This window comes from Suncus etruscus, chromosome 2 (assembly GCF_024139225.1).
Source record: "Suncus etruscus isolate mSunEtr1 chromosome 2, mSunEtr1.pri.cur, whole genome shotgun sequence".
Classification (NCBI taxonomy): Eukaryota; Metazoa; Chordata; class Mammalia; order Eulipotyphla; family Soricidae; genus Suncus; species Suncus etruscus.
This window is the reverse complement of record NC_064849.1, coordinates 65108508-65136240: the sequence shown is the minus strand read 5'-3', so window position 1 is coordinate 65136240 and position 27733 is coordinate 65108508. Positions and strand designations below refer to the sequence as shown.

The following is a 27733-nucleotide window of genomic DNA, read 5'->3' as shown; positions in this document are numbered from 1 at the left end:
CATCCTTCTCTTCATTTTCCTTTTTGGAGATTTCTTTTTTTTTTTTTTAATTGGGCCACAGCTGGTGACCCTCAGGGTTTATTCCTGGCTCTACACTCAGGAATAGCTCCTGGCAGGCTGGGGGTGGGGGGTGCACGGTGAGGAACCATATGGAACCATATCAAACCTGGATCTGTCCTGGGTCTGCTGCCCTACCACTGTGCTATCGCTCTGGCCCCCTTTTTGGAGATTTCCAATGAATGCCCCTCTCATGCCCCTTGGCACTTAGGTTGTCCCTACCCAACTCCCACTCTTCACCCCTAATCCTTTTTTTGGTTGAGGAATATTTCAAATAGAAAATTTTTCTCTCTTCTCTCAACTAGCTAGCTATATAAAAACAAACTTAATTCTAAGGCTAGCATATTCATATTCAATATTAACTCTATACATTATCCTTCCCAAATATACTTGACTTTGAAAAAAATCCTGAAATTACTTTTTTTTTTTTTTTTGCTTTTTGGACCACACCACACCCTGTGACACTCAGGCTATGCACTCAGAAATCACTCTTGGCTCCAGAGACCATATGGGACACCAGAGAATCAAACCAAGGTCTGTCCTAAATCAGCCATGTGCAAAGCAAATGCCCTACCACTGTGCTATCGCTCCAACCCCTGATAATTGCATATTTTAAAGATTCCTATTATTTATTTATCTATTTGATTATATTTTGATTTGTGGGGCCATATCTCTCAGTGCTTAGAGGTTATTCCTAGTAGTGTTTGGGACCAAGAATTAAACCAGAGACTGGAGGGTTGAACATGTTTTGCATGTACTCAGCCCTTTGATCTGTCTCTCTGGCCCAATTTCAGAAATTCTGACCAGAAGTAAAAATAGATTTGTCAGATCCTGATGAGGCAGTGAGACATATGTATACTGTGGGAATATGGGATGTTCCAGAACTATGGAACTGCAAGTACAAAAAGTCAAAGCAGATATGTGTTTTGTATATTCAAACAACAGCTAGAAGTCTCTGTGACTAGAACAAGGAAGGCAATAATAAGAAATGAGATAAGAAACACAAGTGGCCTCTGCTTTGTTTACACAAGAGGCCAGGATAGAAACCAGCAGCTCATAAAATAAACAAAAGGTAGTTAAGAACAGCAGTGGGAAAAAAAAAAAAAAAGAACAGCAGTGGAGATGGAGAGAAGTAAAGTGTATTGTTTGTTTTTTGCTTTGGGCCCAGGAGCATTCAAGGCTTACTCATGGCTCTGCACTCAGAAATTAATTCTGGCAGATTGGGGAGACCAAATGGGTTCCTAGGGATTGGATTGGTCACATGCAAGGTGAACACCCCACCCATTGGGCTATTGCTCTGGCCCAAATTTGTAATAAAGTTTAAAGGAATAGCCAACTAGATTACCTGATTATTTGTTTGGATGTGGAATTTGAAGAGGGATAAAAAAACTCTATATGATGTGTTTTTGAACCACTCAGCTGTAATCATGAGAAAAGCTGGGCGAAAGATTTGTGGAAAGGGCACAAGTCAGGAGCTTTACTTGTCGTTTTTCATTTGAGATGGCAGTAGACAAACTCATGGAGATCTCAAGCAGTTTGGTAAAGATACCTGTCCTGGGAACATTATTCTGAATGCCATTAGCAGGTTTGTGGTTCTTGAAAACAATGCTGCTGGATGAAGCCATCAAGGGGATAAGAAATCTAAGGAGGGTACGGAGAGATAGCATGGAGGTAGGGCGTTTGCCTTGCATGCAGAAGGATGGTGGTTCAAATCCTGGCATTTCATATGGTTCCCCGAGCCTGCCAGGAGCTATTTCTGAGCATAGAGCCAAGAGTAACCCCTGAGTGATGCCGGGTGTGGCCCAAAAACCAAAAAATAAAATAAATAAATAAATAAATCGAAGGAGTTCCAGGACACTAGTGTTGCAAGCAGAAGGAGAAACACATGTAGAGGAAGGAAAACTAGGAACCAGAACAGTATAAGAAAGCATTTCATGGTTTAAAGGGAGATCAACAGATTTAGAATGCTGGCAGGTCAAGTCAGACAAAAATGGGAGCTGAGAATTGAATTTAGCCACATGAAGACCTGGTGGCCTTGACAAGAACATTGTCACTAGGGTCATGGTGGCCTCACTAAGATTTAGTAGATTTTTCCTGAATTGGTGTTTCTGTATTACTATATGCCCTTTAGATCATTTCCAGAGACCAAAGGATTTTTTTTTGAAATAATGTTCTTAGTTGTGGTTAGTAACCAGTTATGGTTCTTTCACTGGAGAAAACTATGTTCAACTCACACTACCACTCCAGAACTTTCCTTTAAGGCCAAGTGTCAGCATTTTATGGTCACTTCCTGTCTCCTCTTACCCAAATTATTCTCTGAACCAACTCCAAAAAGGCCATAATACTTTCCCCGCAGCTCAGTGAATGTTTTTGTTCAGAGTCAAATTTTCCTTACACACACACACACACACACACACACACACACAGAGAGAGAGAGAGAGAGAGAGAGAGAGAGAGAGACAGAGAGAGAGAGAGAGAACTTAGAAAAAGGTTTATAACCCTAAAATTACTTTATAAAAATATTAATGAGCTAAACATTATCTTAAGACGTTAGGACAGGGGCAGCAGATAGGGCATTTATTTTGCATACAGCTGGCCTGGGTTTGATCCTCAACAGCCCATCTGGCCCCCCATGCACCACCAGGTATAACTCCTGAGCATCACTGGGTGTGGTTCCCATAAAACAAAACCAAACAAGACAATTGAGGCCAGAGAGAGAATACAGCAAGTAAGGCCTTGCCTTGATGAGGCTAACTCAGGTTTGATTCCCCGGCACACCATATGACCCCCAAAACCCTACCAGGAGTGATCCCTGAGGATATTTACCAGAAGTAAGCTGTGAGCAGAGTCATATGTGGCCCAAAATCAACAAAGTTAGGACAATAATAGTACCCTTGACTCAAAATGGTCAGGATATGAATTAGGATAGTCCAACACTGAAGGGATTTAAGAATACCACATATCAATATGACAGTGAAATTATGTAAATTATTCCTAATGGGAGATGACTTTTTGTCATGTTCTACAAAGAAAAAGTATTTCAAATGTTGTTCATTCCATTTAAGTTATCAGTAAACACTGGGTGGTCTGGCTCACACACACACACACACACACACACACACACACACACACACACACAAAAGGAAAGAAAAACTATATGACAAGGAAACAATATGATTTTTAGGTCAATTTCATGATTTACTAAGTTTTTCATTTTTGTTGATCAAGTTTATACTGGTAGGAAAGTTTTAATTCTAGTAAAAGCTAGGAATCAAGAAGTTATTTGCTTGGTAACATGAAGAGATGGGTGTTAGACATTGCATGACTGAAACTCAATCATGAATGTTTTGTACCTTTATATCTCACAGTGATTCAATTAAAAAAGTTTATTTTTAAAAATGTATTTGAAGGAGCTGGAGCAATAGTACAGCTGTTAGAGCATTTACCTTGCATGTGGCTGACCCAAGTTCAATCCCTGGCAACCCCTCTGGTACTCTGAGCCCACAAGGGGCTCAACAGCGCAGTCAGGAGTAAGCCCTGTGTGCCACCAGGTGTGGCCCAGTCCCCCTATAAAAGAGCTATTCACAACACAAATTTACAACATATTATACAACACAAGTTCAGCTCATCTACTGCACATACCATCTACATTTTATTATTTTTTGCTTCTTTTGTTTTCATATAGCACCAGGAAGTACTCAGGGCTTAGTCCTAGCTTTGTGCTCAAGATTCATTCCTGGCAGGGTTAGGAGAACATGTGGAATGCCAAGGCCCAGACCTAGATCAGCTGTATGCAAAGCAAATGTCCTACCCATTGGACTCTTAACTGCATAATCCATATTGTTAATCCTCTTTATAGACAATGAAATAAATATATCTCAGAGGTTGTAGATAATAGTGAGCAAATGTTGCATAACAGCTCTTGGATGGGCTGGATAGTGGTGGATGGTGATGGAGGGGTGAGAGGCCTTTCTCCTCCAGCCCAGGACCACATGTCTGCAACCCCTTCCAGCTGTCCCGTCTGAGGTTTCAGGGTAGTGGCGAGGAAATCCATAGACAGGTTTCAGGAGATATCATCTTTCTTCAAGGCCCTACCCACCATGGGTGGCCTAACATAACCTTTTACTCTGGAACCCTATTCAGCCCTGCATTGTACATTGTCTCTCAGCCATCTCTCCTCCTGCTCCTTCCATCCTCCAAAATCTTCTAATCAATCCTCCCTGCCCCTCAGGCTAAACCTTTTGTTACCTACCAAAGACTTCTCCCAGAAATGGGCAGGTCTTATTTACAGGTAAGGTTACAGGAAGAATGGAGAATGGGCTAACAAGCAAGAATATTATATTATTTTAAATGTAAAATAAAATAAAACATACAAATGTAAGTGAAGAAAAAGTAGAAAAATGAAATAATAAAGAGCAAAAAACAGTGAGCAAAAAACTCACTCTACCATGGACACTTTTGTGGTGAAAGAGCAGTTAACTATTTCATCCAAACTATGGAAATTAAAATAATATATAGTCAACCTAAACTAAGAAACTAAAAAAATTTACTTTAAAAAATGTAACATTTTTGGGGGCCGGAGAGATAACATGGAGGTAAGGAGTTTGCCTTTCATGCAGAAGGATGGTGGTTTGAATCCCAGCATCCCATATGGTCCCCCATGCCTACCAGGAGCAATTTCTGAGCGTGGAGCCAGGAGGAACCCCTAAACATTGCCGGGTGTGACCTAAAAACAAACAAACAAACAAACAAAAAGAAACATTTTTGACAAATTGAACATGGATAAGATCAAGGGGAGGGAGGAGAGACAAGGTACAACTAACCAATATTCAGAATAAATATAAAGGACATCATTATGAATGCTGAAAACGTTAAAGGGCCCTACAAGAATGAAAATTCCAAAGAGAAATAACCAATGTTCAGAATAAAAATAAAGGACATCATTATGAATCCTGAAAATATTAAATGGCCCTAAGAAAATGATAATGTTACCATTTTTACTGTATTTCTTTACCTCTTATCCTTAAAAAAAAAAGAAGTGCTTACTAAACCTTCTGCTAGTGCTTAAATGAGTTCATTGGTGATTTAATTTTAAAAAATATACTTGCTACTGAACTTTTTCTTCTTTCTCTTCCATCTCTTTAGTTTTTCTTTCAATTTTCTATTTCTTTTATAACTTTGCTTTTGGTCTTCCTAAAACAAATGTATTATGATCAATTATGACAACTATGTGATGCATTTTCTTTAAATAAATTAAATTCATTTGGAACAATAAACACCCACGAATAGCTAAAGCGATCCTTGGGAAAATGAATAGGAGAGGCATTACTTTCCCCAATGTTAAATTGTATTACAAAGCAGTAGTTATTAAAACAGCATGGTACTGGAATAAAGACTGACCCTCAGATCAGTGGAATAGACTTGAGTATTCAGAGAATGTTCCCCAGACATACAATCAACTATTCTTTGATAAAGGGGCAAGAAACTCAAAATGGAGCAAGGAAAGCCTCTTTAACAAGTGGTGTTGGGACAACTGGTTATCCACATGCAAACAAAAGCAAACTCAGACCCCCAGCTAACACCATGCACAAAGGTAAAATCCAAATGGATTAAAGACCTGGATATCAGACCTGAAACCATAAGGTTTATAGAACAACATGTAGATAAAACGCTTCATGACATTGAGACTAAAGGAATCTTCAAAAAGGAAACAGCACTCTTCAAACAAGTGGAAGCAAAGATGAACAGATGGGAATATATTAAGCTGAGAAGCTTCTGCACCTCAAAGGAAACAATGCCCAGGATACAAGAGCCACCCACTTAGTGGCAGAAACTATTTACCCAATACTCATCAGATAAGGGGCTACTCTCCAAAATATACAAGGTACTAACAGAACTTTACAAGAAAAAAACATCTAATCCCATCAAAAAATGGGGAGAAGAAATGAACAAACACTTTGACAAAAAAAGAAATACAAATGGCCAAAAGGCACATGAAAAAATGCTCCACATCACTAATCATCAGGGAGTTGCAAATCAAAACAACTATGAAGTACCATCTCACGCCACAGAGATTGGCGTACATCACAAAGAACAAGAACAAGCAGTGCTGGTGGGGATGTGGAGAGAAAGGAACTCTTATTTACTGCTGGTCAGAATTCCATCTAGTCCAGGCTTGCTGGAAAACAATATGGAGATTCCTCCAAAAACTGAAAATTGAGCTCCCATATGATCCAGCTATACCACTCCTAAGGATACCCTAGGAACACAAAAACATAATTCAAAAATCCCTTCCTCACACCTATATTCACTGCAGTTCTATTTACAATAGCCAGATTCTGGAAACAACCAAGATGCTCTTCAACAGAGGAATGGCTAAAGAAACTGTGGTACATATACACAATGGAATATTATGCAGCCATCAGGAGAGATGAAGCCATGAAATTTTTCTATACATGAATGTACATGAAATCTTACGCTGAGTGAAATAAGTCAGAGGGAGAGAGATAGACACAGAATAATCTCACTCATCTATAAGTTTTTTTTTTTAAAAGTAATGACATTATTGTAATAATCCCAGAGACAATAGAGTTAAGGGCTGGAAGGGCCAGAAGGACTGGCTCACAATATGAAACTCACCACAAAGAGTGGTGAATGCTGTTAGGGAAATAACTACACTAACAACTAGCATGACAATATTAATGAATGAGAGAAATAGAATATCTGTCTTGAATACAGACAGGGGTGGGGGAGGAGAGAGATAGGGGAAATTGGTGGTGTGCATGTTGCACTGGTGAAGGGGGGTGTTCTGTTTATGACTGAAACCCAACTACAATCATGCTTATAATTATGGTGCTTAAATAAAGATTTTATTTTTAAAAAAACTAACCTAAAATCTTTGAAAAAAAAAGTAAAATAAGAAAATGATAATGCCAAAGAAGTCTTTGTATCAGATATAACCTAAAATTGCAATTAAACAAGTAAATTCTTTACAATGATATAATTTACAAAACTAAAAAGATGGAAAACTGGATCTTCTCTATAACTTAAATAATTATGGTCTGTAGCCAAAAATTTTCTTGTAAAAACAAAAGAAACTCAAAGCACAAATGGATTTACAGACATAAGTAGAGAAACATCACTGAAGACCTTTTAAAAAATAGAAATATTTATGTCCACGAGGTCCAGAGTAATGTCTCTTCCTCTGCTTTCGACCTATATTTTCAGCCATAATCATGGATCTCTGCCTTCAATTCATATATTCCCCACCACCCCCACAATCTTCTCCATCTCTCTCTTCCAGGCAAAGCTCAGTGATCCTGGTCTCCTCAGTTGTAGCTTATAACCCAACTGTTGTAAGTATGACTGTTGGGGGCAGGGGTTGGGTGGGAGGGCTCAGTAGTAGAGCAACTTGCCTTACTTGTGTCAAGTCCTGGGTTTTATCCCCAGCACTGAAAAAAGAAAGTAATTGTAATTGTCCTTGGCACCAGATTTAGCAAGAGGGAAATTATTTCCATTTCATCTGGAAAATTGGGTGCATAGAAAAACCCAAGGTTTGGGACTGGGGCAATAGCAGAGTGGGTAGAGTATTTGCCTTGCATGCTGCCGAGCTACTCCGTATCCTACATGGTCCTCCTAGTATCTAGAAAGAAATTCTCAGCACAAAACCAGAAGTAACTCCTGAGCACTGCCAGATGTGGCTCCCCCAAAACATACCCAAGATTTGACAATTACTTTCTCAGAACTACCCATATACAAAAGTGATTGTTTTCTCTTCCCAATTAGGGTAGAGTATACAGTACAATTAGTGGAAACTATCCTCTCTCTCTTTCTCTCTCTCTCCCTCCCTCCTTCCTTCTCTCTCTCCCCCTCTCTCTCCCTTTCCCTTACTCTCCTTCTCTTTCTCACACACACACATGATCTGGAGTGATTGTTTTTTTTTAATATGTTTAAATTAACATCCACTGACATCACTTAAACCCCTGACACCCTTTCTCCACCTTCTTCCCCTCTGGTAGTATTTGTTTTGTTGTCAGTATCCAGTTTTTCCCCATTCATCAATTTTATTCATTTCTATTGCATACTTTGATGCAGTTATCCACTATTTCTTTCTCCTAATTTATTTTACTTGACATCATTTCCTCAAGTTCCTTCTTCCATTTTTTTAGCAAATGGCAAGTTTTCATCTTTTTAATAGGTTATTCTTATTCCATTGTCTATTTATGCCACATCTTCTTTATGCAATCACCTTTCAATAAGACACTTTGTTTCCATAACATGGCTACTATATAGATAATTCTAACATAAATACTGAAGGGGTATAACTCTCTGAGTTATTGATTTTATATTTTTTGGATAGACTCATACAGGTGGAATTGCTGGGTTCTATGACAGTTCTAATTTTAAATCCTGAGATCTTTATAGAAAAGGGCATTCAAGCAGATATTGGAAGACCCAGGTCTCTACCTTTCCCCCAATTCTAGTCTATTTCTTTCCATAGGAATTAGGAGTCTACAATATCAGTAAAACTGCCATATTAGGACTCACCAAAACTCTGGCCAAGGAACTGGCTCCAAAGAACATCCGTGTGAACTGCATAGCACCGGGACTCATCCAGACAGACTTTATTAAAAAAGCAGTGAGTACCAAAGCAGTTCCTGGACCCATCCCCACCCCCTATCACTGCCTTGTCCCTGGAAAGACTCTGGTTAAAGAGATCTATACTCTTTGATCTGGAGGCGCAGCCTCACCCCTATCCCTCCTGGATTCTGAGCCACAGTTTGGGTGCTTAGCAGTCTCTACCTAACATTGAGAAGAATGGGAGTCAGTTCTCTGTGGGAAGGGTCCCTCCCTCACCTGCCTCACCATTAAACAAAGTCATACCACTTGAGGGTCTAGGTCTGTGGGATACAGCTGCCAGGAAGTGTCTAAGTAGCACTGACTATTGGTCTGTCTTTTAGATTTCTGAAGAACCAGCCGCATGGAACATAATTAAAGAAAGAGAAGCAATTCAGAGGTAGGTTGTTGGCAAGACAGTGTCCTTCATAGATTTGGGGCAACATGACTTCAAATATCCCTTGGTGCCCTCTGAAGGTTCTTACTCCTTCCTCTTTCTGAGTTCTAGTGGGTTCCCCAGTCCAGTGATGAGCTACCTCCCAGAAGAGATGGTCCCTCTCCTCCCATCGCCCCTCTCTCATCCACATGGGGGTCCTGACTTGACTCTGTCCCACAAGGGCCCAGGCTAAGGGGGATAAGACCTCATCTCAGCCCCTCCTCTTCTTCCCATACAGAGAGGGGGTACCTGAGGACTGCTCAGGATTGGTGTCCTTCCTGTGCTCCCCTGATGCTGCCTATATCTCAGGCGAGACCATCGCTGTGGCTGGCTTCTCCCCACACCTCTGAATGACGTGTGCGCAGGCTTTCCTTGAAGTCGAAGACTTGTGTGACTAGGGACCACCCTGTTGAAACACTTGTATTAATGATGAATTTGTGATCTAAATCACACTGTAAGTTAAAAATAGAGTATGAGATAATCAAGAGCATCCAAAAATAAAACACAATCTATAGCATAGAACTATCATTAAGTTTTGCTTGACCCTTCCCCAATCACCCCTATGATTAATATCTTTATTACCATCCATAGCCAACAATGGTCTGATCAGTCAGGGGATTAAAGAACCTCAGGGGAAAAGTCTAAGTCAGTGTTCTTCAGCTGTTTAACATCTGCAGACCAACACTTGTCTACACACTGGTTATAAGTGCTTTTGCAGAACATTGCTTTTCAAATTCTTCAAACCTGTGGACCATTTGTCAACCACTAGTCTAGGCCACCCCATAGGTAAGCAACTTGGAACAAAATATATACTGGCCAAGCCTGCAAAGAAAGCAGAAAGGGCTGACGCTGTAGCTGTGGGCATTGCTAGGTACCCTAATAATTTCTTAGTACCTGCTCCCTCCAGCACTGTGTACTCCTGGAAGTGCAGGTGTGAGCAGGAATAGAAATGCTTCTCAACCAAGGGTGGCTGGGGCTTGATTCATGCCCAGCATCTCTACATGATTTTTTAGAATGTTAAAGCAAGGCAGGACCACATCACTATTTTGACAACCTACATACAAATATTGACCTAATCTTATTCTTCCACTTTTCTTGACCTGGGTTACAGTTTTACTGGTATTAGCTTTGTAATATCTATTTCAACTCTAACTTTACATGTTATGTATTTTTATATACTATATTTCTCAATTAAAATAATTAAATCCAATAGGCTGGAGCCTGAGAGATAGCACAACAATAGGGTGTTTGCTAGCACGAAGTCGACCCAGGACAGAATCCCACCATCCCATATGGTCCCCAAGTCTGCCAGGAGTGTTTTCTGAGTGCAGAGCCAGAAGTAACCCCTAAGCTCTGCTGGGTGTGACCCAAAAAATAAACAAAAAAAATCCAATAGGCTTGAGAAGGACCTTGAATTTAATTTGTTGTACTATAAATAAAAAGTTTCAGGGTTGGATATATAGTATAGAAATTAATGTGCATACCTTGCATGGGCAAACCCCAATTTAGTTCCTGGTTCAACATGGTCTCTAGAGTATTTCTGAGTATAACCATGGAGGCAACTGAGAACCGCTAGGATTAACTGAACACTTTCCAGCACACAGGACCCAAGCAGCACCATATCCTTGGGTCTCACATTGAAGCGAAGGCATGGTTGACCAAGAATCACTGAAGAGGCACCCAGGCCTCCTGAGTATTGCTTAACTAAATAAACTTATTTTATTTAATATCTAAATAAAAATTAAAAACTAAATGTTTGTCTTAATGAACAAAATAGCTGAATTAACTCATTTTAAAATAAAAGGTTGATGGGCCGGAGAGATAGCACAGTGGTAAGGCATTTCCCTTGCATGCAGCCAACCCAGGATGGACCTGGTTCGATTCCTGGCATCCCATATGGTCCCCCAAGCTTGCCAGGAGCAATTTTTGATCACAGAGCCAGGAGTAAACCCTGAGCTTTGCCAGGTGTGGCCCAAAAATCAATATATAAATAAACAAACAAACAAACCTTTAAAATAATAAAATAAAAGGTTGAACATTTGGGGCCAGAGAGATAGCATGGAGATAGGGCGTTTGCCTTGCATGCAGAAAGATGGTGGGTTTGAATCTCAGCATCCCATATGGTCCCCTGAGCCTGCCAGGAGCGATTTCTGAGTGTAGAGTCAGGAGTAACCTCTGAGCGCAGCCGGGTGTGACCCTAAAACAAAAACAAAAGATTGAACATTTGAAAACATGCAAGTTGCAAGTTATAAGTCAGATTAAGAAGATAGTAAAGGAGTTAAAGATACATACTTTTCATGTTGCTAAGCCCAGTTTGATCCCCAGTACATGTCCCCACAAGCATTGCCAGACCCCCAAGCATTATCAAGGTGTCCCAGGTAGCCCACGTATCTCAAGGCCTAAGCAACACTGCCCACTCAGACCCTAGAACTGAACTGTTGGACCTGTTATCTTCCCCAACTCTATAAGACACTGTCCGAGAGAGATTTTTTTTTTTGCTTCACTCAGAAACATAGCAATCAGAACTTCAAAATAATCATGGGGAGGAAGGCAGAGAGATAGTGCATGGCTATTACACATGCCTGACCTGTGTTTGATCCCCAGCATCCTATATAGGTGCCTCTAGCTCTGCCAGAGGTGATCTGTGAGTGTAGAGCTAAGTGTAAGCCTTGAGCACCACACCAGGTGTGGGCCCAAAACAAAAACAAAATAAATTTATCATCATCAAAGGAATTGTACAAGAAACTTGCCTGTGAGCCACTGGAGACAGCACTCCTGTAACTTCCCAAATAATGTGCAAGAACCCATTAAAGTATATATCATCCCCAAATCACCTCTACCAATTGCCCTCACACACTCCCAGGGATGGTAAGTGCAAGCCATTGCAGATAACTTGCAGGTATACACAGAAACTAGCTTTCCCCTATGAGTCTGAGTGAAGATATACAAACTTAAGCAGTTCAATGAATTCCCCTAAGGAAAACAAAGAGACTCTAAGCAGCTGTTCTGGTTTTGTGGAATTAAGAGAAAATATATAATTCTAAGAATCTCCACTTCAAGAAAAAGAAAGTATGGAGTAAATGCACTCATATAAAAGATCTGAAAAAAACTCAGAATCCCTAACAAGATTGATAAAAAGTCTGCCAGTAAAAATAAAAAGTATCTTCTCCAAATGCAAAATCAGCATCCAAAATTTCAAGTAATCAATAAAAAAAAAACCCAAGGACAACAGAATCAAAGAAATATAATAATATTCCAGTAACCAATTGCGAAGAAGTGAAGATTGAAATTTTGCCTGATGAGTAATTCAAATAATTCTTTTAATATAGCTCAGATAGGTCAGATAGCTAAAAGAAAACAAAGATAGGCATCTTAATTAAATAAGAAGACAGAGCATGAAAAAGTTCAACAGAGATAGAAATCACTAAAAAGAGCCAAGGAGAAAATTTGGAGCTGATGAATATTAAAAAATGAAATAAAATTGCACTAGAAAATGTCACCATCATATTTGTTCAAGCAGGGAAAAAACTCATAAAACAAAAATATAGGTCATTTGAAACTATCCAGTCAGTAGGAAAATAGAGTGAAGAAAAAAAAAAAAAAACACCATGAAGTAGGACTGAAGAGATAGTACAACTAGTAGAGTGCTTGCATTGCATCTGGCCAAGCTAGGTTTGAGTCCCAGAATCCCATATGGTCCCCCAAACTGCCATGAGTGATTCCTGAGTTGCAGTCAGGAGTAATCCCTGATCACTGTCAGGTATAGCCCAAAAATCAAAATAAAAATCAGAAGAAACAATATATGTATATAAGAAACTAGAAGGAGAACAGAGAAAGAGGATGAAAGTTTATTTAAATCAATATTTGGCTAAATAAACAATTTGTTTAATGTATGGCCATTCAGGTACATAAAGCTCAAATGTCACCAAACAGGTTGAGCCCAAAGAGAACTTTACCAATATAAATCATGGGTAATCCAGTCAAAAGTCAATTACAATATATTAGAAAAAAATTTTAAAGAAACTTAGGGTCAGAGACATAGTGTAGCAAGTACAACCTTCCAAAGGACTGCACTGGGTTTATTACTTGCATCCCACACCTGCCAGGAGTGATTCCCAAGAGCAGAAACAGGAGTAATCAACCCCTCAGCATCACTGGTTGTGGGCCAAAACAACAATCACCACCACCCAAAACAAAACAAGAATATTCTAATTAGGTTGAAGGCCAGAGCCATAATACATTGAGTAGGGTGTTTGCCTTGCATGAGGCCAACCTGGGTTCAATCCCCAGAATCCCATATGATCCCTCAAGCACTGCCAGGAGTAATTCCTAACTTCTCCCCACCACCAGGTGTGCTCCCTCAAAAAAAAAAAAAAAAAAAAGACCAAAAGTTAAAAGACAAAAGTATTAAAATATAATTATATTTTTAAAAAGCTTTAACAGATACACAATATTAGAAGATATAAGTTGTGAGGCTGGAGTGACAGTACAGTGCATAGGGAACTTACCTTGCACATAGCCAACCCAAGTACCTCCTGGTCCTCCAAGACCCATCAGGAGTGATCCCTGACTGCAGAGCAGGAGTAAGCACTGAGTATCACTGAATGCAGCCTCCAAATAATTTCTTTCAAAGTGGGCCATAGAGATAGTAGAACAGGTAGGACCATTTCTTTGCATGCAGTTGACCCAGGTTCAATGCCAATATTCCATATCATCCCTTGAGCACCAATAGGAATGGTTCCTGAGTATAGGACATTGAGTAACCCTTGAACATCACAGGATATGCCCCCAAAAAAACAAAAATATACATATACAAGTTGTGACTATAAAATATAATGGAGGAGGATCCAAATAGATAGTACAGAGGGTAAGGCACTTACATGGAATACAAACAAACAAGGTTTGACCCTCAGAACTGATTATGGTCCATGAGTCAGCTAGGAGTGATCACTAGGTGCATAGTTAGTAGTAAGCCCTGAGCAGGACCTGATGTGGTCCCCTCAAAAATAAAAATAAAAACAAAAAAAGTAATAGAAGGCTAAAAAGATAGGGCTTGTTTTTACATTTATCAAGCTTTAGCAACTTAAAATAGGAATTACTCACAGGAATTACAAAGCAAGAACCTAAGATAAATATACAAATGATAAAGAAAATTTAAAAGATAAAGAAAAATTAAAGCAATATTATAAAAATTAGTTTAACTATAAAGGAATATGGCAAGAAAGAAAGGGGGAAAGGAACACAAAAGAACTGTATCATTCCTATAAGTACTTTAAATTGATTAAATTATAAAATCAAAAGCACAGAGATGCTAAATATTAAAACACATGTAAATGACCAAATTATATGCTGCCTACATGAGTCTTGTTTAGCTAGCTTTAAGCATACACATAAACTGATGATAAAAGCATGAAAAAAATAATCCCAGAAGCCAGAGAGATAGAAAAATGGATTGGATGTTTGTCTTGCATATGACCAATTTGGGTTCTATCCCAGTGTCCCATCTGGTCTTCTGAGACTGCCAGGAGTGATCACTGTGCTCAGATCTAGAAGCACAGCCAAAACTCAATAATAATAACAATAACAATAATTTCATACAGATAAATAGCAAAAAGAGCATGGGTGCTATACTTAAGTCAGACAAACAAAACAGGCTATAATTCAAAAACTAATGAAAAAATATAATTACATAATAATAATGGGATCCAATTATTTGGTGAGCATAACATCTCTAAAAAGCATATGCATTTAACATAAGAACACCTTATACATTGTGCAAGTGTTAATGAATCTGAAGGAAAAAGTAGAAATGCAATAGCAGTAGAAGACTCAATCCCTCGTTTTCAAAAACAAATAAACCACACACAAAATCAATTAAATATTATTGGGCTTCAGCTACTTTCTAGATCAAATAGATCTAATAGAAATATGAAAATATTCCACCCAACAAGAACAGAACACATATTCTTCTTAAGCACACACACAATGTATTGTCAGGAATAGATCAAACATTACATAATAAACAAATTTAAAGTTTTAAATACTTAAATCATATCCAGTATCTTTTTTGATCATAATCACACGAAACTAAGCATCATTCACAGGAAGAAAACAGCTAGTAACAGGGAATGATGGAATGGACTGGATGTAACATAAGGATTCATGGAGGGTCTTGGGAACTTTGGTGTTGGAGAAGTGAAGTAAACTATATCCATCAAAATCCTAAGTAGCATAATGTAATCACATGACCCAAACTACAATTATTTATATAAATTTCTAAGGAGCAATGTGAAGGGTGGGAGGGTGCCTTGACACATTGATGGAAGGATTCTGATCCAGTCTTGGATATGGAATAAGAATATTGCATCTCTGAAACTATTATTAAGAGTATTTTCTCTTAATTTTAATTTTTATTGAAGCTATTGTGATTTAAAAAGTCCTTCATAGTTGATATCAGATATACAATGGATCAGGACCAGTCCCACCACCAATGTCAACCTCCCTCCAGCAATATTTCACCCCCCTTGCTCCACTGACTGATAGTATAACTCCCATTTTAAGTTTAGATTGTTCAAGTTTGGGTCTTCTGATTCCATTGTTGTTGCCTTTAACTTGAATATTTAGTTCTGTCCTTTTTTAAAACTATCAATCCACCTAAGACTGCTTGGTCCCTGGTCCCCATTGTTTCATATTTCTGTTTCTCCTCTTCCACTCAGTCTTTTTCTTCTTACTACATAGATGATTTTATATTCTATTATGTGGCGCCTAATCTAAACATACCAGTGACTTTTATGCAAAAAGTCCTTTTTCCAAGGACCTCAGCCTCTGTAGGCCAATTTGCAGAAACTTATAGAGGCCACAGTTTGGAAAAAGACGAGAAAAAAAGACTTTATTGAGTGTGGACTGACACCTGGATGACGACCTTCAGTCCCCAACACGATTCTGGCTTTGGCTAAAACGGATTTTCAGGCTAAGATGACCTTAACTGCTTTAAGCTCCCAGATGGCTGCGACAACAGCTGCAAGAGACGACCTGTGAGAGGTGGCAGCATTGAGAGGTGACCGACCACTTCCTCTGTGAGATATAGCCATAATGTTCCTTCCCTGCGGACAGGCAAGTGGGACGCACGCTCCAGCCCAGGGCCTGCATGTGAGGCCCCAGGGTTCTGCAGAGCTCAAGCCACTTAAAGAGCCCGGGCACCTGGGGAGTTGCTCACAGTTTATCCAAGTCTGGACAACTTGGTGATGGTGATGGTGATGGCGTGGGGGGAGGGGAGGAGGACAAAAAGAACACGCCAGCATAGCCCAACTAAAAAGTTGATTTTTAAAACCTCCTGCATCTTAACTTTGTTTCAGGTGTAATCCTTAATCCTAGTTGTATCATTGTCTTGCTGGTTTAAATGTGTTTTATATATTTCCCTAATTAATATTTCCAATTGCATAATGGTTTATGGTGTGTCTTAATGTGGTAGCCTGTTTTCAAACTGTAATTTTCTTGCAGAAATGTTCTTGTAATTTTGTTTAGGGAAGTTTGATGAAAGGAACTAAGGATGTTCCAGTAGAAAAGTGCTTGGTTAAATAGCATTAAGAATTTTAGGGGGCCAGAGAGATAGCATAGAGGTAGGGCATTTGCCTTGCATGCAGAAGGATGATGGTTTGAATTTCGGCATCCCATATAGTCCCCCACCCCCAACATACCAGGATTGATTTCTGAGCGTAGAACCAGGAGTAACCCCTGGCCACAGCCGGGTGTGACCCAAAAAGAAAAGAAAAAAAGAATTTTAAACTACAGGTGTATTTTACAGAGAAGCTCTGTTTATGGAAAAGGCTGATATTTAATTATACATGTTAAACTTTGTTGCGCATTCCCACCTTTAGTTGGCAGAGGTCACAAAAACAAAAGCTTTGTAACCTCTCTTTTTTCCTTGTTTTTAAACAAAGAACACGGAGATTAACCCCCCCCCCCAACTTCCTGTCTATCTTACCTGGATGGGAGGGATGTGGTTTGGTAACAAAAGGGTTGCCTCAGAAGTGAGAGAAGGAAACTCAGCAAAGAGGCAGGAGAGAAGCAGCAGGCAGAGAGGGGAGACACAGGTTGGGTACAGAGAGGCTGCTTAGCTTAGAAGCACATGACGGTTAGGGCCTTATTAATAAAACTTCATGTCTCCTGAAATCTGACTGCTATGTATCATTTCTTCACCATTATCCCGAACCTACAGCCAGGCTGAAAGGGGCTGCAGGGCAGAAAAAGACCTCACCATCCATCCATCCATGCACCTCCAGGACTCTATAATTAATAGTTAATACACAGTCATCCATTTACAAAACAGGGAACTCAAACCTCCATCTAACACCATGAACAAAGGTCAAATCCAAATGGATTAAAGACCTTGACATCAGACAGGAAACCATAAAGTATATAGAACAACACATAGGTAAAAACACTCCATGATATTGAGACTAAAGGCATCTTCAAGGAGGAAACAGCACTCTCCAAACAAGTGGAAGCAGAGATAAACAGATGGGACTATATTAAGCTGAGAAGCTTCTGTACCTCAAAGGAAATAGTCCCTAGGATACAAAAGCCATCCACAGAATGGGAGAAACTATTCACCCAATACCCATCAGACAAGGGGCTAATATTGAAAATATACAAGGTACTAACAGAACTTCACAAGAAAAAAATCTAACCCCATCAAAAAATGGGGAAAAGAAATGAACAATTTCTCAAAGAAGAAATACAAATGGCCAAAAGGCACATGAAAAAAGAAAATGCTCCATGTCACTAATCATCAGGGAGATGCAAATCAAAACTACAATGAGCTACTATCTCACACCACAGAGACTGGCACACATCACAAAAGAACAAGAACAATCAATGCTAACAAGGATGTGGGGAGAAAGGAACTCTCATTCACTGCTGGTGGGAATGCCATCTTGTCCAGCCTTTATGGAAAAGAATATGGAGATTCTTCAAAAGACTGGAAATTGAGCTCCAATATGATATATACTATACCACTATAGTGGTATATACCACTCCTAGAGATATACCTTAGGAACACAAAAACACAATACAAGAATCCCTTCCTCACAACTATATTCATTGCAGCACTATTTACAATAGCCAGACTCTGGAAACAACCAAGATGCCCTTCAACAGGTGAATGGCTAAAGAAACTGTGGTACATATACACAATAAAATATTATGCAGCTGTCAGGAGAGATGAAGTCATGACATTTTCCTATGCATAGATGTACATGGAAACCGTTATGCTGAGCGAAATAAGCCAGAGGGAGAGAGACAGAATAATCTCACTAATCTATGGGTTTTAAAAAATAAAAGACATTATAATTATAATCCCCAGAGATGAGGGCCAGAAGGATCGACTCACGATATGAAGCTTACCACAAAGAGTGGTAAGTGCAGTTAGAAAAATAACTACACTAACAACTACCATGACAATGTTAATGAGTAGGAGAAGTAGAATGCCTGTCCTGAATACAGGCAGGGGCTCGGGAGGAGGGAGATAGGGGGCATTGGTGGTGGGAATGCTGCACTGGTGAAGCGGGGTATTCTTTGTATGACTGAAACTATACTACAATTATGTTTGCAATCGTGGTGTTTAAAAAAATGAAATATAAAATAAAATTTTGGGCCACAAAAAAAAAAATCACTGAGGACATTATTGACCTCTAGCTGACTATACTGGTTTTTGTCTCACTGGTTTATGAAAGTCATTTTCCATTGCCTTCTTCATGAAAATTGGCCTTATTTGTTTTCAAGACACTCCACTTTCTAGATTAACCTTTCATTTTAAGGTAACACTTTATTTATTTGTTTATTTATTTAAATTTTTTGTTTTGTTTTTTGGGTCACACCCGGCAGTGCTCAGGGGTTACTCCTGGCTCTACACTCAGAAATTGCTTCTGGCAGGTTTGGGGGACCATATGGGATACCTGGATTCAAACCGTCATCCTTCTGCATGCGAGGCAAATGCCTTACCTCCATGTTATCTCTCTGGTCCCACACTTTTTTTTAAATAATATCTTTATTTAAGCATCATGATTATAAACCTGTTTGTAGTTGGTTTTCAGTTATATAAAAAAACCCCTTCACCAATGTTCCCCCATCTCCCTCCTACCCCACCTCCTGCCTGTATTAGGACAGGCATTCTATGAGAAAAATATAAAATAAATATAAATATAGTCTTGTAAATCATGGTACCTGAATAGAAATTGAAAACAATGTTAATGAAAACAAATAATATGTAAAATAACACAATATTCAAAATAATTGAAAACCAGGGATATTTGTATTATATCTATATTATATTGCGAGGCCCGTTGATCCCCAAAACTACAATAAATAAATTCATAGGAAATACAATTATAGGTGACATTTAACTTTCAATAACTGACTGATAACTGATAGCTTCTTCTATCCTTTTCCAGAGCATCAATATTACTGCTTATTCCCACTCCATTTGGAGATGAATGCATTCCCTCCCCCTGTTTGATGCCATCACAGAATAAAACAGTGAGCATTCTGCCTCCCCTTTCTCTATCATAGTTCCATCTACCCACAGTGGCCAGAAGACCTAGTCTATAACCCCATTTTATCTACTTTCTTAGAAAATCCCTAGGAACTGTTGTCCCTGCATGGGTTTCCCAGGAAGTAAACTCTGAGTTGGGACAATGCCTGTGGCAGGGATGAGCAGGATGTGGGCAAAGGGGAGGAGGAAGTTCAGTGGCAAGGCAGTGTTTGTGGACACCTCGAGCCTCCTGAAGGGACATCTGAGGAGAAACTGAGCCTTCAGAATCCTCCAGAGGTGTAATAAATGGCCTGGACTCCACACCACTCATAGTCAATCACTGGATGTGGGCTACTAGGAAGAGGCATGACCTTGGGCCCAACAGCTCTTTTAGCGAAAGAATCCCAGAGGTGTCTGATTGTTGAGGGCTTTCTGCCAGCAGCAGAAATAAAATCCTCTGGGATAATAAATCCTCTAATCTTACAAAGTGATCCAGGCTGCAAGATGTCAGCAAAAGCCATGTAATCCAGCCTCTGAAACTAGACATACCTATTACATAAATCCTTAGATTCTCTTTGTCCACAGAAAACAGTGCCCAAGGATAATGTGCTCTGTCCCTATTCACTCTCAGGAATAGGGCATCCCAAGGAGCAGAGAACCCCCTCAGAGTACCTGTGCCCTTACAGCTCTCAGAATCATTCACAGCAATTGCTTTATGACCCAGTCCCCAAGTTGTTGGCAGGAGGCCTCAGTTCCTCACCACATTGGCTCTCCTTAGGTCGACTTAAGTATATTCAAAACAAATGACTAACTTTCCTCAGAGCAAGTGGCCCAAGAAGGCAAGAAAAAGAAGACTCAATCCCATTCAAGTTTTCATTTAAGACATTACAAACCAGGGCCGGAGAGATAGCATATTCGTGGGACCTTTCGCTTGCATGCGGCTGACCTGGGAGACTGGAACTGGTTCGATTCCCAGCATCCCATATGGTTCTCCCAGCCTGCCAAGGGCGATTTCTGAGTGTAGAGCCAGGAGTGACCCCGAGTGCCGCTGTATGTGGCCCAGAAACCAATCAATCAATAAAAATTAAAAATTTAAAAAAGGCATTACAAACAATCATTTCTGCCACAACTTAAACTTTAAAAGTGAGTCACTTGGGGCTAGAGAGATAGTACAACAGGTAGGGTTGTCTTACTTGTCTTGCATGTGGCTAGTTTGATCCTAGTTTTATCCCTGGAATCCCATATGGTCCTACGAGCATCACCAGGGTAATTCCTGAGAGCAAAGCCAGGAGTAATCCCTAAGCACAGCCCAGATATGGTTCAAAGAAACAAACAAATAAATAAAAACTAGTCACTTAGAAGATCCTACATGTAAAGTGAGGGGAAATTAGCTCTACCTTTTAAAAGGAATAGTACCAAATAACTATAGACATATTTTCAAATTACTACATATTGAAAGAAGAGTATTTCCCAAATCTTTAACAGATGCCTCTCTGGATGGGAATAGACTCAAAAGTCAAGCAAAAGTGAGTTTCTGTTTTCGCCCTGCTTTTTAATAAGAATGTTCTGGTCATATTTTTCTGATTTAAAAAATACAAAAATACTATTGATTACTGAAAACCTGGCAACTAGAAGTGAAAACCATGGCCAGACACTCACAAAGGAGCAGGTTCTGACTTACTACCCACCTCTGATGATTTCTCCTGTCCTTCCCACCCAAAGATGCCTGAAGGAATAAAGGTCAAATGATAATCCATAAGAGCTTCCTGGAGGCATCATTGTTTTCCTAGTAGATCAACAAAATGCTTCACATGGCTGTACTTGATTAAGAAGTAAAGATAGGGGGAAACCATTAGAACCATTAATTTGTTTCCACCATCCGTTCTTCATCCACAATTTCAGTTAATGGCGAAATCTTATTAACTTTGATGACTTGATTTCAGGCTCTGAGGAAAAGTCATCCCAAAGGAGGATTTTATATCTCTATGACCATTCCTTGATATTATATAACCCCAAACAGCACATTTTCCAACAGCCAGGTCCACCCCAGCATCTCCAGAAGGCAGGGAATCCAGGTGAGAGGATGGATGCGTTTCTACCACGAGGAGAATTCACACAGCAGCTAAGTACAAGCTGACCTCTGGGACTTGAGGGTCTGTGAGGAAAGTTTGCTCTCCTGGGAGTCAAGATAGCTCCACCCTTCCTAGGCCTTTGCTGACCCCTTCAGGCGAGGGGAGGAACTTCACCTTTGTCCCCTTCAACAGAGCATTCCCATCAATTCAGGTCCCTGTACCTTCCTTATGAAAATATTTTGCAGAAACCTCATGCTGCATGGAACAAACCTGGTTTGTCATGGAAATAAGCAGAAAGATAGCAACCCCCCTTATATATAAAATTTCTTTGTGAATGTGATTTTTCCCATTTTACAGATGAAGAGAGAAAGTTCAGTGGACCAATGTCCTCAAAAGCATTGCTCCAGGTTTCATTTACTAATCATCCCCCTCATCACCTTTCAATTCTTGCACTTTTTACTAATTTGAGACTCCCTTGAGCATTCTCATTTGGAGAGAAATCGCTCCTGGCAGGCTCGGGGGGGGGGGGCGGGACCATATGGGATGCCAGGAATCGAACCACCGACCTTCTGCATGCAAGGCAAATGCCTTACTTCCATGCTATCTCTATGGAGAGACTTTTCTAAATTGTGCAGGACTGTTTCCAAAAACTGGAGCTCCTGCTGGTGTGTACCGTAGTTCAGACATAAGCAGCCATTCTAGAGGGCTGCACATATCAACCTGGCACTTGTGAGAAAAAGAGATCTGGCCCATCTACCTTTAATATAATACCTAACTTCCATATTCCTCTGAGAAGCCTGAGATCAAGGGTTAAGAGTCCTTTCTTCAGTAGGAATGAGAGGCCACATCTCAGCAACTTCTCTAGAAGTTTCTCAATATACCGGTGCTAATTTATGTTTGCTTTCTACAGAGTAATCAGGTAGTAATTTTTCCCAGTGGTCAGACTGGTCATATAAGCAAAGACATGTTTTCTTTTCAGAGATGAGGTAATAAAGGGCAGGTGGAAACTAGTAAAATGGGAATTTTCAGTGGACAGAAAAAGCAATATTTGGGGCTGAAGAGATAGCACAGTGGATAGGACACTTCCCTGCATGCAGCAGACCTGTGCTCAATCCCCAACATCCATATGATCCCCCAAGCCCATCATGAGTGTTTCCTAAGTGAAAAGCCAGGAATAAACCCTGATCACTGCTGAGTGCAGCCAAATAAACTAAAAAGCAACATTTATTTAGGGGTTCATCCTTCCCTCCACCATTTAACCCTTTCACGTGAGAATGGGCTAGAAATATTTAAGCTTTCCTATAGAGAGATACCTTTTAAATTTGCACTGGAAGTAATACAGGCAGTGAGTTTTCAATAGTGAACTTTTTCAGCTAGTATTCAGCCTAGAAGTTGTTCTATTCAACAGCAAGGGATATATCAATGCCTCCATGCACAGCAGGAAGAAAGAAGCCATTCCCAAACACTCAGCAATATGCTTTTTTCGTAGGGTGAAAAATTATTCCCCCTGGAGCCAGATCAGTAATGGCCCTTGAAGACAGCAGCTCCTAATCCTCAGAACCTATGTCTGTTGCCTAATATGCAACAAGGGTACAGTAAATGGGATTTTCTTAGAGACTTCTCCGAGGTTATCTGGTGAGCTTGAGATGTGACCATCATGTACATGTAGGTGACCAACAGCAGGCAGCAGGATATATATATACATACATATATATGCATATATCTATATTGCTATAAAAAGAAGGTGGGGTGATGACAGAGAAAGATAAAGAGAGAAGCAGAAACAAAGGTTAGAATGATGCCTGAGGAGAAGAAGATACAGGCTAATGGTCATAGGAGGGGCCCTAGAAGTTGAATAATACAAAGAAATGGGCTCTTCTTTGAGAATCTTTTAAGGAACCAACCCTGAGAGCCAAGAGATGGCTCCATAGCTAAAGTGCCATCCTTCAAAGCACGAGGTCATGGGTCAGTCTCCAGTGTGACCCATATGAATCCAGCTCTACCATGTACCTGGTAGCTCTGCTATCTGGAACCCTGAGCACCACACACATGTACTATTTGACCACTTTGCAACTGCACTGTAATTTAAAAAAAAAAAAACAGAGGAAAATATTATACCCTCAGTGATCCCTACTAATGAAAGAAAAAGATATATAAGTGCCATGGCTAGGAGAACAGCCTCTACAAGCTCCATGCCCCAGTTAGCAGCACTGCCAGGGCTCACTGTAACACCAATACAAGGCAGCATACTGGCTAGGGCACATTTTGTAAATAACAAAAAACTAAAATATTTTCCTCTATAAAATACAGTTTTTAGGGTCAGGGAAATAGCTCAACAGGTTGTGTGTGTTTTGCATGCTTTAGGCCCAGGTTCTGTCACCAACTCTTTCTGGAATGGTCACCACTGAGAATGACTCACAACACAAGGCTGGAAGTAGGCCCTGAGCCACTCCTAGGTTTAGTCCAAAAACAAACACAAATTTTAGGAGAAGCAAAATAGCTTTTATTAGCAAATTTTGTTTTGAAAGATTTAAGGGAAGAGAAAGAGAGAAGTATGTATTCAAATGAGAGCAAAAGCTTCACCAGAGTGCAGAAAGCAGAATATAGAGACAAGCAGGTGAGATATATATTCATGGGAGAATACAGACCTGAAGAGCAAGCCAAAGAAAGTGTTTTAATAAAACAGAAATTGTTAATAATGAAATGAAAGGGATTGATCCTAGCAATACATTGACTTTAAGCCCAATGATAATGATTTTGGACTTTTGATCTCCAGAACTGTAAGAATCTTACTTTATATATTTTTAAGAAACTAAATTAATAGAAATGTGTTGTGGAAGCTAATTCATAGTGTAGTTTTGTAGTATTTTAACTATTTGACTGGCAGTCAATACCTTCAGATACTGAAAGTGCAAATTTTGATGTGTTTTGACCTATGCGTACCAGTGACATCATCATCATAATCAGACAATGAATAGATTCATTGCCTCAAAAGACTAACTCACACTTCAGTAGTCCTTCACTGCAGTCCCTCCCTGGCTTCCACCTTCAGGCATGCACAGATCTGTTTGATCTGTTTGAGATATATATATATCTCAAAGACAGAAGATCAGTATAGAAAGAAGAAAGTAGTCTTCAGAGGGAGGCAACTGAGAGATAGAAGAAACAAAGGGGAAGAAGAGCTAACAAAAAGGAGAAACAATAGAGTGACAACAGTCAGAGACCCAGCTGGAAAGAGACTGTTGGAACAACTAGATCGGAGGATTTAATAAAAGTTTGTTTCCAAGACTACAGGGTCAGCAAAAACAACAATGAGTAAGACAATGGGCAAAATAGTGCCTACACTCTGGGCCTGAAAACTCACAGAGAAGGAAGAATCTGGACACCCAAAGAAAGTGGAAACAAGGATAGGGACCAACCACCATGGGAAGTAGGATGCAGTCATCCCTCTTAAGCAAGATGGGAGCTAGTACTAGAATAAACACAGCCTTGTCTCCCCTGCACCCCCACCCAAACTCCATCTTGATCTTCTGCAGATGCTTCTTTATGCTAAGAGGGCAGAAGGCAAGAATATGGGGGCTGGAGTAGGTAGGGCACTTGTCTGCATACCACTGACCTGGGTTCAATCCCCAGAACCACAAATGGTCCCCCAAGCTCCTCTAGGAATAAATAATCCCTGAGTACAAAGCCAGAAATAAGCCCTGAGTACCAAGGGATGTGGCCCCAGAAAAGAGAGTATGTTAATGATGATTTGCCTATAGGCCAGCCTCACTGACTGGGTGTGGAAAGTGAGAGTCTGCGGGAAGCTAAGACACCCTGTACAAGAGCCAACTGGGGAAAGTGACAACGAATTAAGCTGCTTTCTCATTCGCCTCTATTTATAACATGGGAAGATTTGGAAAAACAATACACACAAGGAGTCGAAAAACACTCCTCGGGAAGGCGGGGCCTTTAGGCTGGGCACCAGAATTTTAATGACAATGTGTTTGCTTGGTTTTCAGATCTATTCTGAAGAAGTTATTAACTTGGGCTTCAAAAACAAACCAAAAAAAATGAATTCTAAAAGTGCTGCTGTTGCACTTCATCTGCTGATTGTGTCCTCATTAGAAAGGGAAGAGTGCTTCTAAATCATGAAACAGGACGCCTGTGGATTTGAAGGGACATGGACTAAGGTGGCAGATGACTGCAGTTAGAAAGCTTGAATCTGAGGATTGGAAGAATCTGAAACCTGAGACACTGGGAGGGAAAGACACAGAATGTTTTTAGCCCTCAGTGGGGGCTTCAGTGTGACAGAGCCTCTCCTGGGTGGCTATTCTTCCTCTGTCAGATGACCTGCCTATTTGGGGGTTAATTATTTTCATTGTATTTCTTTCCACAAAGCACCTCTGGCAGAAGAATAGTGATGAACGGAAGAAGGCAAGCACCACCATACCTATAGAAAATGTTGGGAACTTTCTCTGCATGCTTTCTGGTATTTTGGGTTTTGTAAAACCCTGAACATCATCTCACTAAAATGATATGTGTATGTCTTCTTTTATGAAATCTTCAGGGAATTCAAACATAAGTCACTCATTATAAGCTATCTTCAGTTGGGACACAAAACAAATCTCAATGAATTTAAGAAGATGGAAATTATGTAGCAAGCATCTTTTCCAACCACCATGTTATGGAATTAGAAATTAACCAAAGGAAGAAAGCTGGAAAATAAATAAATAAATAAATAAATAAATAAATAAATAAATAAATAAATAAATAAATAAATAAATAAATAAACGCACAAGAATGTCAAGATTCTCAATAACCAAAATATGGAAAGAATCCCAAAGTGCACATTAGTAGATGAAAGATAAAGATCAGGTTTACAAGAAGTTCCCTGAGCATCACGGGCTGCAGCTCTAGAGGCTCCCAGCACTTTCCTGATGGTAATTCCAGGCACCATAAGACCTTAGAAGTAAAACATCCTTTGCCCTAGCATTGAAAGCCCAGCCTGGTTGGCTGAGAATTATCCTGAGCTTCCTGATACCTTCTAGAAGAAAAACAAAAACAAAGAACATAAGGACTGGAGGATAGTACAGCAGATATGGCAATTGTCTTACATATGGTCCCCCAAGCACTGCCAAGAGTGATCATTAAGCACATAGTCAAGAATAAGTCCTAAGTGTGCCCCCCCAAAAAAAGTGTGGTCAATATAAAAACTGAATGCTGCTCAGGTATTAAATGTATATTTATATATTTTTATATATAAAATCTTGCCTTTTGCAACAATGTGGATGGACCTGGGGGGGCTATGCTAAGTTATGCTAAGTTAGATGGAAGAAGAAATGATGCACACTTTATTCCTTTGTGAAAGAGATGCAGCAAACTAACAAAATAAAAATGATCCCTTAGATTCTGACAACAGAATGGTGATTGCCAGAGAGAAGAGAGATAGAAGTGGGGTCCACAAAAAAAAAAAAAAAAAGGGGGGGGGGCGGAGAGATAGCATGGAGGTAAGGCGTTTGCCTTTCATGCAGGAGGTCATCGGTTCGAATCCCGGCGCCCCATATGGTCCCCTGTGCCTGCCAGGAGCAATTTCTGAGCCTGGAGCCAGAAATAACCCCTGAGCACTGCCGGGTGTGACCCAAAAACCACAAAAAAAAAAAAAAAAAGTGGGGTAAGTAGGAAAAGGGGTTTGTTTGTTTGTTTGACAGCCCCAGAAGTGATATCTGAGCCCAGAGCTAGGAGTAAGCCCTGAAGTAACTCAGGAGTGGCCTCCCAAAAATAATGCTTTTAAAGCTTTTTATAGAAGACTTTATCTCAGGTGGAAAGCTGGGGTTCTTTTTCTATTTTCTATTTATTGATTTTTAATCAAAGCTGAACGGATGAGCACTTCAATGTTGATATAGATAAATACATGGGTCACTATTTACAAAGCAGATTCTGAGAAGGACCCAATGGGTATTCAGTAGCAATCTTAACATCTGGCTATGCAGTCAGGTTCTCTGTAATTGGAGCTTTCTGGCGATCTGCTTTTTTGTTCTC

At 39.9% G+C, this 27733-nt stretch overlaps 1 protein-coding gene across 1 annotated transcript in view; it reads left to right on the top strand.

The window, feature by feature from the left end:
- LOC126001715 (dehydrogenase/reductase SDR family member 2, mitochondrial-like) overlaps window positions 1–9459 on the top strand; it is a 31511-nt gene extending 22052 nt beyond the window's left edge. The window contains exons 5-8 of the mRNA XM_049768968.1: window positions 7361–7412; window positions 8558–8692; window positions 9018–9073; window positions 9348–9459. Coding sequence (XP_049624925.1) covers window positions 7361–7412; window positions 8558–8692; window positions 9018–9073; window positions 9348–9459 — 355 coding nt within the window. The remainder of the gene's footprint in view (window positions 1–7360; window positions 7413–8557; window positions 8693–9017; window positions 9074–9347) is intronic.
- The last annotated feature ends 18274 nt before the right edge of the window (window positions 9460–27733 follow it).